Source organism: Oenanthe melanoleuca, chromosome 5 (genome assembly GCF_029582105.1).
Source record: "Oenanthe melanoleuca isolate GR-GAL-2019-014 chromosome 5, OMel1.0, whole genome shotgun sequence".
In the NCBI taxonomy this organism is placed as follows: Eukaryota; Metazoa; Chordata; class Aves; order Passeriformes; family Muscicapidae; genus Oenanthe; species Oenanthe melanoleuca.
The window spans coordinates 9,939,788-9,953,772 of NC_079339.1; the positions used below are offsets into that span (position 1 = coordinate 9,939,788).

Consider the following 13,985-nt stretch of genomic DNA (forward strand, 5'->3'; position numbering starts at 1 on the left):
GGCTGAAGTCTCTTCCCACCTGGAGTGAAAGCCATGAGCTCCTGCTTGTGTTTAACAGCGACTTTAATGCCGCTAATTGTAATGGGCTGTAATTATGCCAAAATCCCTGCGAGCCAGGAGGCAGGAGCAGTTGGGACTGTCACACGGATGTGACAGAGCGCTCCTGCACTGCCCAGCTCTGTCCCTGCCCATGGAGGAGCCCTGCAGGGGCTGGGGGTGGGATTTGTCCCATCACCAGTGGCAGGGCCAGCCCAGGGAAAAGGGATACAGGTGCCCTTAACCTGGTGGATCCAGGGACCTGAGCATGGGCAATTCCGTTTTACTGTGCCTTTCTCACCCCATCCATATGGGATAAACACTTGGCTCACCGAGCTGGGGGCTTGAGGGGAGATAATGGTAACTGCTTGCTAATCCCTGCGTGCCAGCGTTGGCTCTCGCTGCCCTATGCTGCTCCAAATGCTGCAGTGGCAGCACAGGGAGCCCCCAGCTCCATTGGCACAGGCTCCATCCACGGGAAAGCAGCCGCAGCCTCGCAGAGCCACTCTTGGAATGGCTCCTGCACTGCCTGTGTCACTCAAAGCTGGATAAAAATGAGGTTGAGCTTTTCGTGTTCTTCTCCAGCAGTTGCTCCTGCCATGGCTGCATCCCTGTGCCCAAAACCTCAAGGTCCTGGAGCAGCAGTGCAGGGAGACATTTTTCTGGAAACATCAAGCTGGACGTTCCTGGAGGCTCTTTCCTGTGATAAACCCCTTGGCAGAAAGGTAATTTCTATCTGGCCCCAAGAAAGGAGCTGTGCTGAGGGGCCATATGGGGACTGGCCAGGACTGTACTGCTTCAGCCTCCTGCAAAACCCCAAAATCCAGCTAAATCACCCCTTTGTATCTGAATTTTCCTTAAATTCCAAATGCCAGCCTGGAACACATATTAAGAGCATGTTGGGAGCAGCACTGGGCAATGTGAGAGACTGAGTTCAAAAGCAGGAACAAAAGGAGAACAACGAGCCCAAAAATCAGAGGAACAGAGGAGGAATCAGGTGAGCACTGCCAGGTGTGCTGGGAAAAGCATCCAACCTGTATTCATGCATTCCAAACGGGATGGGACTCACCGAGGCAGTGAAGTTGTGGCACAGCCCTCAGTGCCAGCCTCAGGGTTGTAATTAATAGTGAGAGATGATGATTAATAATTTGGGGATGGTATAAAGGGGATACCTGAACTGGGATGAAGCTGGCACGGAGTGAGGGGTCTCCTGGAGCACGGCGTTGCCATAGGGATCCAACAGCTTCTCCGTCACAGCCTCCGGCGAGAGCAGTTAATCCATTTTTAAGAGGAAAGGATATTTAATAAAGGGAACCATTTAAACTGGATTTACAAGGCACACTGAATGGAGGCCCCATTTATTCCGTGACTTCATATTTAATTTTAATATCTCTATAAACCTCTCCAGAGTGTTCTGCACAAACAAGCCGGAGCCAGAGCGGTTCGACCGCCCAGTGATTCTTAAAAGCAAATCAATTTAACAGCACAGGAAAAAACCTGCCTCTCCAGGAATATTCTTCCGCTCTCGGAAGGAGCAGCGGAATAGCTGTATTAGAGAACAACAAACAAGCTGTTCTGGTGGAGAGGGATTTTTGAAAGGATATGGTGCAAAGCAGGGTTGGGAGCCTCCTCAGCGAGCCTGGTTGTTGGGAATTTGCTTTGTTGCTCTGTTTTCTCTGCACTCATAAATAATGTAATTAATAATCATATAGCTTCATCAATAATCCAGCTTTTTCTGTAGCTGCGCTCGCTGCTATTCCCATGCTGCTGCCTGAGCAGGGATGCAGTGACTGTAAAAGTCCATATAAAAGCTGGGATAGGGATGATGGCACCTGGCAGCGTTTAGCACTCCATAAATGAGAAAAGGATAGGAAGGCAGACAGATTTCCCACGAGGAAGCAGTTTATGACTGTTCCCAGACCATTTTTGCTTCCTGCACTGGGAATGTCATGGTTTTGGAAGAATCAAGTTCTCTGGGAAGAGCTAGTGAGAAAACTCCTTTCCTCTGCAACAGGTAAACTCTTCTGCTCCTCAGTGCCTGACTCCTGGCACAGAGCAAATTCCCTGGATTTCCTTTGTCCCTGAAACATCTCATTTTTATTTCTTTTTGATACATAGAGATTGTATATAGCTGCACAAAGCTGGCTCTGGTTTCTCCTCCATCTTTTGGGTGGTCCCTGAACCCAGATTTAAGGAGCAGAGCAGGTGCCCCTGGTCACCACATCCCAGTCAGCCTGTGCAGTGGTTTGTGCTCTCAGATCACAGAACGTTCCCTCACCTCCACTTAATCCCTTTTCCCCCTCTTTTTCCTTCTGGAAAGGAAACAGCATCCTCTGCTGCCCTGGGCCATGGAGATGCATTTCTCAAGGAGTAGACTCTGGACTGCTCCAAGTGAGGGTGATTTAGCAATCAGATTTTCTCCCTGTCCCAGGCTGGGGGATGTTTCTCCCTGTCACAGATCCGTGAGTGGGATTGGATTCGTAGCACATCAAATAATTAGTCTACAAAAAGGGAATTATATGGCACATTAACGAGCACAGTTGAGTTTTGTTCTCGCCTCCCTGCGAGATGAAAGCTGAGATTCCCTGTGGGAACTGATTTCCTCCAGGGATCTCCCTGTCTCAGAAACATGATGTCCCAAAAGCAGCCCCACAGATATGTGTGGGTCTGGAAACTGGGATCCAGGCAGGCAGCAGCCCCCCATTTCCAGGGGCAGGCCCCTTGCTCCAAACCCATTTTTTCCCTAATATTTGAGCAAATTTTCTTGTAATTTAACTTTCTCATTAGTTTTCTTCTAAAATCTGTAAATAATGCTTTTTTTTTAATTCGTAGAGAGGGGAGAAAAAACCCTTTTCAACACTTTTTTAACAGTCTTCCATGGTCCAGAGCAAGAGGAGACACAAACAGACTGATTTATTTCATTCTTCTTGATGTTTATTTTAAATTAATCCTGTTGGGACAGATGTCAGGCCAGAGTTCTTGCTGGAGTCACTTATGTTCTTTGATCTAATTAACAATGGCTCATGTTTTATAATAACTCATTTTTCTAAGAATTAATTTTTCATGAGGAATGGGATTCACTTACTCTTTGCTCTTTGCCTTCCCCTAGATCCTGAGTTTCCTCCCTCATTTTTCTTCCCTTCAGTGCTCATTTTCCGGACCTCCTTGATGCTGATACATTTCAGGCTTGAAAACACTGGAAATAACTTTCCAAAAATGCTGTATTTAGAGAAAATTTCAGACTAATTTTGCATATTTATTCATTAAAAGCACCAGTAGGATCCTGCTGTGCACACATGGAAAAATAAATGGAGTGTGTGTCAGTAATAATAAAATAGGAATGATGCTGCCGTGATTCATTGACCCAGGATTTCCGACTGGCATTTACAGTGGGCTTGATGATAAACCCTCAGACTTTCCTCGGGAAGTGCCTCTGGAATACTCAGGAAAAAGCTTGTAGGGATTTCACAGCAATTTAAATAACATGCTGCCTAGGATGGCCTGAAGGCACAAAACTTCCCATTCCTATAAAATCCAGGTTACAAATGTAAAACCAAGAAGAACAAGAGAAAGATTGGAATATTGAGAAGTTTTCCCCAGTACCACAAAAGAGGATTGCACCTCATGATCATGGAATTAAATGCTGCTGGGATTCTGCGAGTCAGCCAGCCTGGACTCCACACAGATGGCACCGTTCCTCCAATGTCCGACTGTCCCCTCCAGGATAGATTTGTCCATGTTTCCAGCCAGATCCCCCACTCTCGTTCAGCTTATCCCCAGAACTTCCCAGCACCCATCCACTATCAGTTTCCAGTATTCCTTTTCCTGGGGCAAAGCACGTCCTTCACAGGCCATTATCACTTCTGGCACACAATGTTACAAACCTAAACAGGGTTCAGTCAAATGGGTCCTTATCAGTCCCTTTCTGCTTTGTTTGTTTGTTTGTTGGGTTTTTGCCTTGGGGGCAATGATTTCTGGTGTCGGGGATGAGATGCTGCAGGTTTTGGAGGTGTTGGAACAGATTCAGTCCTTGTCCTGCTGCCTGTGAAACCACAAAAACATTAATTGCCTACAAATTCCAGCAGGAACTTCACACACACACAGTCACGACTTCATTAGAGCCCCGCAGGAGCCGCCTGGGAGCCTCGGGAAACTCCGTGTAAAGAGCAGCGGATAGACCTGGAATGAGTTAAGAGACTCGGAGACTCTCCTGCGGCACAGGTTTGGGAGCCGTGTTGGATTTAATGTGCGTTCGTACCGAGCGCTGGTGGTAAAACCCCGGCTGGCTGCCACTCCGAGGATGTCTGTGAGTGCATCCAGCAGCCCTGGGCTCAGAAGGATCAGTGATGGGTCAGCGGGAGGATAAAGGGTGCAGCAAGGGAGTTGTTACCGACTTAAAATTGGATACGCTCGGCCTGGCAATGGGCTTTGCATGTCAACCTGATTTTTGAGGGGGGAGATCTGGGAGCGGGAGAATAACCGGGAGAGCTGTGCCTGAGCCGCTGTCCCTGTTGCGCTGGCGCCTGCGGTATTCCTGACCTGGCTCCGACCTCCGGCCCAGCTGGAGCGTGTGGCGTGTGTGACAGCCCTGCGCTGCCCGGGGGATGTGTATCCATCCATCCATCCATCCATCCATCCATCCATCCATCCATCCATCCATCCATCCATCCGTCCGTGCGGTGTCTGCCAGCCCTGCTGGCTGCCTGCCCCGCAGCCCCGCTCCGTCCCGTTCCGTGCCATCCCCGGGCACCGCAATCCGGGCGGGAAGAGCGGTGCCTGCTCGTTCTCCTGGTGTTAAGGAGCTGGATCTCCCGGGATGGCTCCATCCAGACGTGAGTCCACAGCCGTGCCCAGCGGAGCAGAGAGAGCAGAACAGAGCTCAGCACAAGGAACTGAGCTCAAAGTTAAGGCACCGAGCTCAGACCAAGGTCTGTGCAAGTCCAGCCAGCTGCACAGCAATGAACTCATAACCAGATCCTTCAGCACGAAGTTTTCCTTGAAAACAGTGATCTTTGAGTTTGGAATTACTCACTGTATTCGTCCAGAATGTTTGACTTTGTTTAAAAAGGCTTTTTTCCCCAGAGATAAGAAACTCTGCCTCAGTAGTGAGCTGATTGTGGAGCGGCTTCTGTGCTTATCCCCTTGGATAAGAGGCTTTATTATACCAAATTACGGGATAATCTCTGGACATACAGCCACAGCATTGGATCTCTCCTCCTTTGCTTGTTTTACTTTTTGATCCAGAGCTGCTCAAACCAATCCAGGGGGTCTCCTCTGATTGCAATCACCATCCTGTTTCTTGTCTGGGAAGCTGGCATCAGCCCAAACCAATGTTTATTCAAGAAACCTTCTTTCTCTTGCTCAGCTTTTCCAGAGGCCTCATCCATTTGTCCTTTTTGCAGTTCTTCAGACTGAAATAAATATCTGATCTCACCCCAAAGGCCAGCAGAGCCTTGGCAGGGCATTTGTGATGACATCAGTGTCCAGCCTCACCCCAAGCTGGAGGGACAGGGGTGTACCTCAGTCTTTCTCTCCATCCCCTCTGGGAACTGGCTTTTTCCTTGTCACACTGATACACATTCCTGATTTCTGACAGCCAAGGTGAGTTCTACAGCCTTCCTTAAACTGTGTGTGCATAAATGCTGCTGGGGGACTGGCTCAATGTAATGTCGTTGATATTATCATGTAATGTTATAACAATAGTGTATTTTAATGTTGTTTTTCTGCTCGTGTGAGTAAACAGTGAGGAAAAGGCCCAGACATTTACTGCTCCAGTTGCCCAAGGTGGAGGCTGTGGTGCTCTTAAGGTGATTACTGGGGCTTGGAGGCATTTTGAAGAGGGCTGGGAAGTGCAAAAATCTTTTTATACCTGTAAGTGGGAATTTAAGGGATGAGACTGCTGCTCCAGCCCCTGGTAGTAGATCACACTGAGGCCTGGCAGAGCATTTCCCTGGGAAGGGCTGTGTGGGTTTCCCTTCTCCCACAGAAGAGAGAACCAGACCCTTCCATTACTGCAGATGAATTGTATAAACTTGTAGGTAAACCACAGCAGCCTAAAGTTTCCTTGGTTTCGTCTGTGACATTTTATTTGCTGTTTTCGGAAGGGATGGATCTGTCTGGGAAAGATATTCCCATAGTTTTGCACATTCTGAACATGAGGCAGCTTTTAACTGCTTTGGAAATCAAATTACTGCTCACTCTCGGTGTTAATTAGGCACACTGAGTGTAACCACAATTAATTTTCCTTGGTGACACAGGGTTTAGCCCTGCAAACCAGCCCCTGAACCGTGTATTTGCTTGGCTGTGCTGTTCTTATAGAGACTTTGCATCCCACCCCGTCATTTGCATCACCCCAAAGGCTGAAGAGTCTTTGCTCTTCAGACCAGTCCTTAAATCCAAGTTCCTTTTGGAAAATAGCCCTGCTGACGTCTTGGGCAGTTTCCTGTTTCTCTGCATTTCCAGAGCCAGTGGGCTATCCTGTATAACTGCTCCTGATCTAGAGGTATTAGTGGGGAATAGGAACAAAAAGGGATGAGCAGTGCCAGACTAACACGCCTTCGAAGAAATAAAAATTCCCCTTGGCTGCTTTGGAGTTTGCTGCAATCAGCCTTTTTCCCCAGGAGGAGGGATTGATTTTTGTCTCCGTGACATGGATTATATGTGTTGGCACGACTTCAATTTGGGCTGGTGTTGAGATCAGATCAAGACCTGCCCTCTGAAATGAGAGCAGGAATCTGATAACACCTCTGTGTGTGCAGCTTTGCTGGTGGCAGGGTTGGATATCGGTCTCTTCCTAGAGCTAATGCTCTATTTACATCCAAATAAAACTGGGAAATGTGCAATAATCTAGCTGCAGGCTCTCGTGCTGCGCTCCAAGTCCTTTGTCTGCCTTGGCCGACAAAATGCTCTTGGCTCCTGATCAAAGGGAAGTAAGTGGAAGCTGGTTTTCTCTTGATGTTAAGAAAGCTCCTGACAGAGAGTCCCTGCAAGGCTGGTTAAGAGCCCAGGCCCCGTTGTAGGCTAGGAAAACTCATTGAAGGAAAATTCGGAGAACAATGGCAGTGTGGAGTGATTTGGGAAAGGGCTGTGTGAGGAAATGGCATCCTGATGGCTGGGTTAGTGCCCCAGGCATCCAGGGGATGGCCTGAAGCAGCAGGTGAGTGGCTGGGGTCATTCACAGAGGTGGTTTGGGGGAAATGCCTGCCAAGTGTTGGAAAATCCCACCCTCTGGCTCTCCAGTGGTGGCACAGCCTCCTCGGCTCTGCAGGTAGCCGGTGTCTTCTCCTCCTCCAGGTGCTAAACCTGAGCAAGGATTATAGAATTATAGAACTAAATGAAGTGGGGCACAGTGCCTAATTATGGGTAGTTTGGCCTGGTGTTGCAGAAACCATCTGTTATCACAAGGCTCTGGAAACACTGGGATGTGAACTGCGCAGCGCCCGGAACCTCGGAGCAGCCTGGTGGGCTGTTTGGAATGACACCTAAACGTGTTTTGGGATGAGAGCCGTGTGAAGTGCTGCTCGGGCCTATGCCTGCCTGACATCCCAACATGCCAAGGTGCTGGTGGATGGATGGCTCTGGACCGGCTCCAGAGGGATGATCAGTGGGAATAAGTGGTGTGAGGAGCACCAGGAGGAGCTGGGGGCTCAGCCTGGAGAAAAAGAGGCTGAGGAGGACGTTCTTGCTCTCTGCACCTCCCTGACAGAAAGGTGGAGCCAAGTGGGGGTCAGGCTCTGCTCACAGGGCACACAGGACAGGCGAGGAAATGACCTCAAGCTGCACCAGGCGAGGGTCAAGTTGGACATCAGGAGGAATTTTTTCTTGCAGAACGTTGTCAGGCACGGGAAGGGGCTGTGCAGGGAGGTGGTGGAGTTCCCGTCCCTGCAGGTGTTCAAGGAAGGCCTGGACATGGCACTTAAGTGCTCTGGGCTGGCTGAGAATCAGTCACAGGTTGGACTCAGTGGTCTGAGGAGTCTTTTCCAACCTGGATAATGCTGTGCTTCCATGATTAGAGGGCTGGAGCGGCTTTGCTCTGGAGACAGGCTGGGAGACCAGGGGGTGTTCAGTCTGGAGAAAACTCCAGAGTGACTCTAGAGCCCTTTGCAAGTGCTCCAAGGGCTGGAGTAAAGGCTGCGTAAAGGGCTCCAAGAGAGCTGGAGGGGGACTCGGGACAAGAGATGGAGGGGACAGGAAAGGAAGGGACAGCTTCCCACTGCCAGAGGGCAGAGTTAGGAGGGACATTGGGAAGAAATTCTGCCCCTGGATGCCTGGAAGTGTCCAAAGGCAGGCTGGACGGGGCTGGAGCAGGCCGGGCCGTGGGAGGTGTCGCTGCCCGCGGCAGGGGTGAGCGGCACCGGACGGGCGCTGCGCTGCGCCCCAGCCGCCGCCGTCCCCCCGCGGGGCCCCGGGCGGGGCGGGCTCAGTGCGGGGCGGTCCCGCCGCCTCTTCCGCGCCGTCACCGCGCCCGCCCCGCCCCGCCCGCCGGCCCGGACCCCCCCGCAGCCCCGGCCCGGCCCGGGAGCCCCCGGCCATGCAGCCCCGCGGCCCCGCCGAGCCCCGCCGCGCGCTCCCGTCGGGCCGCAGCCGGGCGCGCTCCCGGGGCGCGGCGGGCGCGGCGCTGCTGCCCTCCATGCTGATGTTCGGCGTCATCCTGGCCTCCAGCGGGCTGCTGCTGATGATCGAGCGCGGCATCCTCGCCCAGGTCGGGCCGCCGCCGCTGCACCCGCCCGCGGGGCTGTCGCGGCGGGCCGGGCGGGACCCGGCGGCGGAGCTGGAGCTGGAGGTGCTGCGGGACACGCGGAACCGCACCATCCGCGCCCTGTGCGGGCAGCGCTCCATGCCCCGCAGCGTCTGGGAGCTGCCGCCCGGGCAGCGCCGCACCGTGCTCCGGCACCTCCTGGTCAGCGACAAGTACCGCTTCCTCTACTGCTACGTGCCCAAGGTGGCCTGCTCCAACTGGAAGCGCATCCTCAAGGTGCTGGACGGGGCTCTGGAGAGCGTGGACGCGCGGGGCAAGATGGACCACAAGAGCGACCTGGTGTTCCTGGGCGACATGAAGCCGGAGGAGATCAGCTACCGCCTGAAGCACTACTACAAGTTCATCTTCGTGCGGAACCCGATGGAGAGGCTGCTCTCGGCCTACCGCAACAAATTCGGGGAGATCAAGGAGTACCAGCAGAGGTACGGCGTGGAGATCGTCCGGCGGTATCGGAAGAGCGGGGGCAACTCGGCGGGCGACGACGTGTCCTTCTCGGAATTCCTGCAGTACCTGCTGGACGAGGACGTGGAGCGTATGAACGAGCACTGGATGCCCATCTACAACCTGTGCCAGCCCTGCGCCGTCAGGTACGACTTCATCGGCTCCTACGAGCGGCTGCACGCCGACGCCAGCCACGTGCTGGAGCACATCCAGTCTCCATCCTTCGTCCGCTTCCCGGAGCGCCAGGCCTGGTACAAGCCCGTGACGGCCGAGACGCTGCACTACTACCTGTGCAACACCCAGCGCCGGCTGCTCAGGGAGCTGCTCCCCAAGTACATCCTGGACTTCTCCCTCTTCGCCTACCCCCTGCCCAACATCACCAGCGAGTTCTGCAGGCACTGAGCGGCTCCTGGCCGGAGGCGCTGGGAATTCTGCCTCGGCCCGTGCTGCTGTGTGAAGCACGCTCCTCTATGCATTATTTCCTGATTTTATACTTGGCAAGCACTGTTTGTATGAAATTCTCTCTACTGCCTTTGCTACTTAGGATCCTTTTCGTACCTCTCTGACTTTCCCGTGTACCTGCGCTGCTGGCTCGAGCACAGTAGCTTTCGTATCTCTGTTTTGCTCTAAAGCCTTTTTTATGCCATGACATGGAGAACTCCTGTAGGGAATCTGAGAAATTTATATATTTTAAGTATTTTTCTTCCTTTTCTGGGTTTTGTACTAAACGTTGGTTGAATTGAGATCGTGACGTGGCGGTTGATGCACTAAAAATTGGCATTGTTAAACTGGTCCCGGATGGATTTTGGGTATAAGTAAAAAAAAAAAAAAAAAGGTAAACCAGGCCCCATTTTTCCTTTATTTTCTCATTGTAGATGGTACTTAAATGAGGCTGGTAATTTCTTCTGTGTCAGTAGTACCTCTGGGTTTTATTTTTATTATTATTATTATTATTTACCATTGAAATATAACTAGAGATAGGATAATACCCCTTTTTTGGGTGATTTTGGAAGTACAACTATTTACCCAACTTCATGCATCAGATGCAATATCAAGCCATCACATTCTGCTCTTCTCTCTGAATTGAAGCAATACAGACTCAGGATAAGATCAAAGTCCATCCCGGTCAGGATGGAAAACAGTTCCCATAGCCACGTGCCAGCTTGCAACCTCGTGGGTCCCTGCGTGGAAACAACTGTGGAAAACCCCTTCCTCCAGCCATGTTTGAAACAATGGCAATTTGTGGATTGATTCTTCCTCCTTTAATAGCTGTGCACACCCTTTTTGTAGCTCTTGTATTTAATTACGTCTCTGAAATCTTAAAATTTTGGGAGGTGACACAGGATGTTGTTCCTGGGAGGCTATGTCCTCATTTCTAATAAAGTTTTTATACAAATTAGCCTGTAAGTGCTTTTCCTTGGGATTGTTTGTGTCCTTGGAGCGGCCTCTGCCCCTCATGCTGAGCCACAACGCAAAGGTGGGATGAATTGGTTGTTCCTGTTGTGATTAATTAATGTTTTAATTGCCAGCACAGCACCAACAACACTTGGAGAAGGGACATGTTAGAGCTGAATGCATAACAGAACATGGGGAAATGGGATGAAAAGCAGCAGAATGGGCTACAAATTGCTGTGGAATTGGTGCAAAGTGGTAGGGACAGGTTATGGAGCTGGCAACTTCCTGGGATTCCTCTCTTAATGTTCCTTCCCCCTTTTTTAGCTGTTTTCTTCAGGATTTTAACTTTTTCTGAAAGAAGGGCATGGAGCTGCATCCAAGCCCAGTGTTGGGGTAAGTGACCAAGAACAGTTTGGGCTGAGAGATTTTTACCTTTGCTGAAGGGGTCATGGCCAGGGATGAGGGCAATGACTGGAACATTCATGGATTTGAGCTCTTGGCTGCATCCTGAATCTGCAGGCATCAATCCCAGGCCAAAAATGGGTCAGAAATTGGCTTATCTCTCGTTGTGCCCGCTCTGAAACCAGCAGCATTCCTGTCTGCCCCCCAGAGGCTTTGGTGCCCAGTGCTAGAAGAACTGGAGATCTGATCTCCAGCCAAAGGCACCAGATCTGGCTGCAGATCGGATTTTGTTTTGTAAAACAGATGCTGCGTGTGGGGGTGTGCTGAGCTGTAATTAAACCTGACCTCCAAGTCTGCCTAACTAGGAAGAAATTGGTGAGACTTTGCTGTCTTTGCTTCTGGGAACATTTCCTGTTTGTTTGGTGATTTGGTTTTTAATTAAATGATTATTTCTCAGTAGTTTTAAAGTTTTTTGCTACTTGTTTGTTTATCTGCTGCAGCTTCTGTTCTCTATATTAAAATTCTGTCTCTTGTCCCCTTAATCTAATTTACTGTGCACAGGATTTTGCTTTTCTCTGGCTCTCTCACTCCTTTTCTGGGCATCACTGATCACCCTTTTCTCTTTAAATAAAGCAAACAGGCTCCCACCTCCTTGTATGTCCCCATGAGGAGGATTTTAATTCAGGTAGAGCCTTGTAGCTTGGGAAGAGGCTTGTCTGCAGGTCAGCAAAAATGAGGAATCTATCAGGTTTCCATTATTTGGGCTTCATTTTATCTGTGACCAATGGTACAATTCTCCATGGCAGCTTTGGATGAGTAGAGTGGAAAAACAAGTCAGCTCCCTCTGCAGCTGTATCATTTCTTTCCTTTGTCAGGTGTTTCTCCAGGGTGGAATAAATCAGGAGGAGATTCCAGAACTGACAGCAGGCGCTGGGGGTGAGAGATGCTGAGCAGGATCCATCCATGCCCTGGAGCACAGGGAAAGGGGTGATGGCTGCAGGAGCAGGGAGGAAAGCATGGAGTTATGAACAGGTTTGGATCTGTTCCATCTGAGTCTGGCAGCTCCTTTTCCCACCTTTGCTTGGGACATGTGGAGTTGTCCTGCAGAATCAAAAGGGAGTCTCTCCCCTTTTGAATTCTATTTTGTTAATCCTCAATTCTGCACTGAACGTCCCAAACTTCCCCTAGTGAACAACCCGATGTTTTGGCATCAGGATTTGTCCCTGATTTTTCCTCACTTGCTTATTCCAATTTTATGCTGATAAATCATATCCCTGACCCCGCTGCTCTCGTGTTCTCCTTGTAGAACCCTGTCCAGGGATGTGGAGACACCCCAGTGGTTTAATTCCACCTCATGACACAGAAACCTTCTGATGCTCTCAAATGTACCACAATGTTACTATATTTTGTCATTTGTCGCTTCTCCTCCTCAGTTCTTGGAAGTTGGAGCTGGTTTGGTATTCCCCTGCAGACCAGGGAGCGAGACAGGTTAGGAACCTTTGCTGTTCCAAAAATCTCACTTCACGTGTCCTCTTCTTTACTAATTCCAACATTACACCTGCAAAGCCTCATTCCACCTTTCCCAAACCTCAGGCTGTTGGCTTTTGGCAGTGTGACTCTGGGAAGAGGTTTGGTCCCCATGCTCAGCTCAGGGTGTATGTATTCTCTTATTTTCTGTGGGTCTTCTGTGAATTTTGCAGGAATAGCCAACTTCCTGGCCAGGCACTGGGGTTGAAATAAACACATTAAGGCTGCCAGTCGCCAAGCTGGCTGGTAGCCATGACCCCGGATCTAGTGGCAGTAAAGCTTTGGGAATGGTGGCGGGAGAGAGCGGTGCCAGGGACGGCTGCTCTGACGATGCAGACGGCATCACACCAGCCTGGCTTCTGCTCCTCTTGGCTCCCAGCCTCCCTCCTGATGGACCAGAGTCACCACGGGCTGCGTTGGGCACGAACATCCTTGGGATGTTCCTTTCCTGGCAGGCAGGATTTTGAAAGAGCCGAAAGAAAGCGTCTCCAGGGGGTTTACTGTGTGTCGGGATATTTTGGTGTTCATAGAATCCTGGAATGGTTTGGGTTGGAAGGGACCTTAAAGATCGTCAGGTTCCAGCCCCCTGCCATGGGTGGGTTTGAGAGGGTGTCAGACACATCCCTGGATGAGGCTCCTTGCCGCTGTAAACCAAGGAGTTGAGGAAGGCTGGGATGGAAAGCGCCGTGCCCAAGCGCTGCCCCCTCCCTGCACCCCTCGGCTTTTATCGCAGCTATTTTGCATGTGAATGAGAACTTCCCCACTTCCTTCTGGGACTTGAATTGGCAAACGGGGAGTTGTTAAAAAATCTCCAGTCTTCAGCCCCGACAAAGGATGGTTGCCATGGAAATAATGGAAGTTGCATCGTGAGCAAAATATGTCCAGGCCCGTCGCCAGCGGGAGGGAGGAGGGAGCACCTTGTCGGTCACGCACCTTCTGCCAGCGCCCATGGTTTTCCTTATCCTCGGCAGTCCGTCCTTGGGGTTAAAAGAGGAGAAATCAGAAGTGTCACGACTGGATGGGAAGGGCTTGTAGAACTTCCAGTGCTGGTAAATTCGGCAGCGCTACCCCACATTTAGGATCCCAAAGGATGCAGTGGGGTTGGAACCAAAGCTGGATTCCCATCTCAGGTAACAGGCAGGAGTCTCCTGTCTCAGTTGTATCCAACCTCTTCTTCATGTCCAGGAATCTTCCAAGTCTGTTTTCCACTTGCCTATAAAGACAGACAAGGTGGCTTCCTTTTCTTCTGGGACAAAAACACCTTTGGATTTTAAACTCTCCAAAAGCCTTTTCCTTTGCAGACCCACAATTATAAACTGCATCTTCTCTGGCTTTCAGCAAATCTAAACATGATTTCGAATCAAGAAACTTGAGGAATTTGATTTATACCTTTCCAAAGTGCTAATAGGAGCCACAGAATCCTTGC

General features: G+C 50.5%; 1 protein-coding gene across 1 annotated transcript; it reads left to right on the forward strand.

Annotated features, from left to right (window-relative positions):
• Nucleotides 1–8,521: 8,521 nt before the first annotated feature.
• Nucleotides 8,522–10,634, forward strand: CHST14 (carbohydrate sulfotransferase 14). The gene has a single exon (XM_056494118.1). The coding sequence runs from the start codon at nucleotides 8,567–8,569 to the stop codon at nucleotides 9,635–9,637; it is 1,071 nt and encodes a 356-aa protein (XP_056350093.1). The 5' UTR covers nucleotides 8,522–8,566; the 3' UTR covers nucleotides 9,638–10,634.
• Nucleotides 10,635–13,985: the final 3,351 nt, after the last annotated feature.

What these genes read in the sequence shown, in the direction of transcription:
- CHST14 (XM_056494118.1), top strand. Translation starts at nt 8,567, where the DNA reads ATGCAGCCCCGCGGCCCCGCCGAGCCCCGCCGCGCGCTCCCGTCGGGC.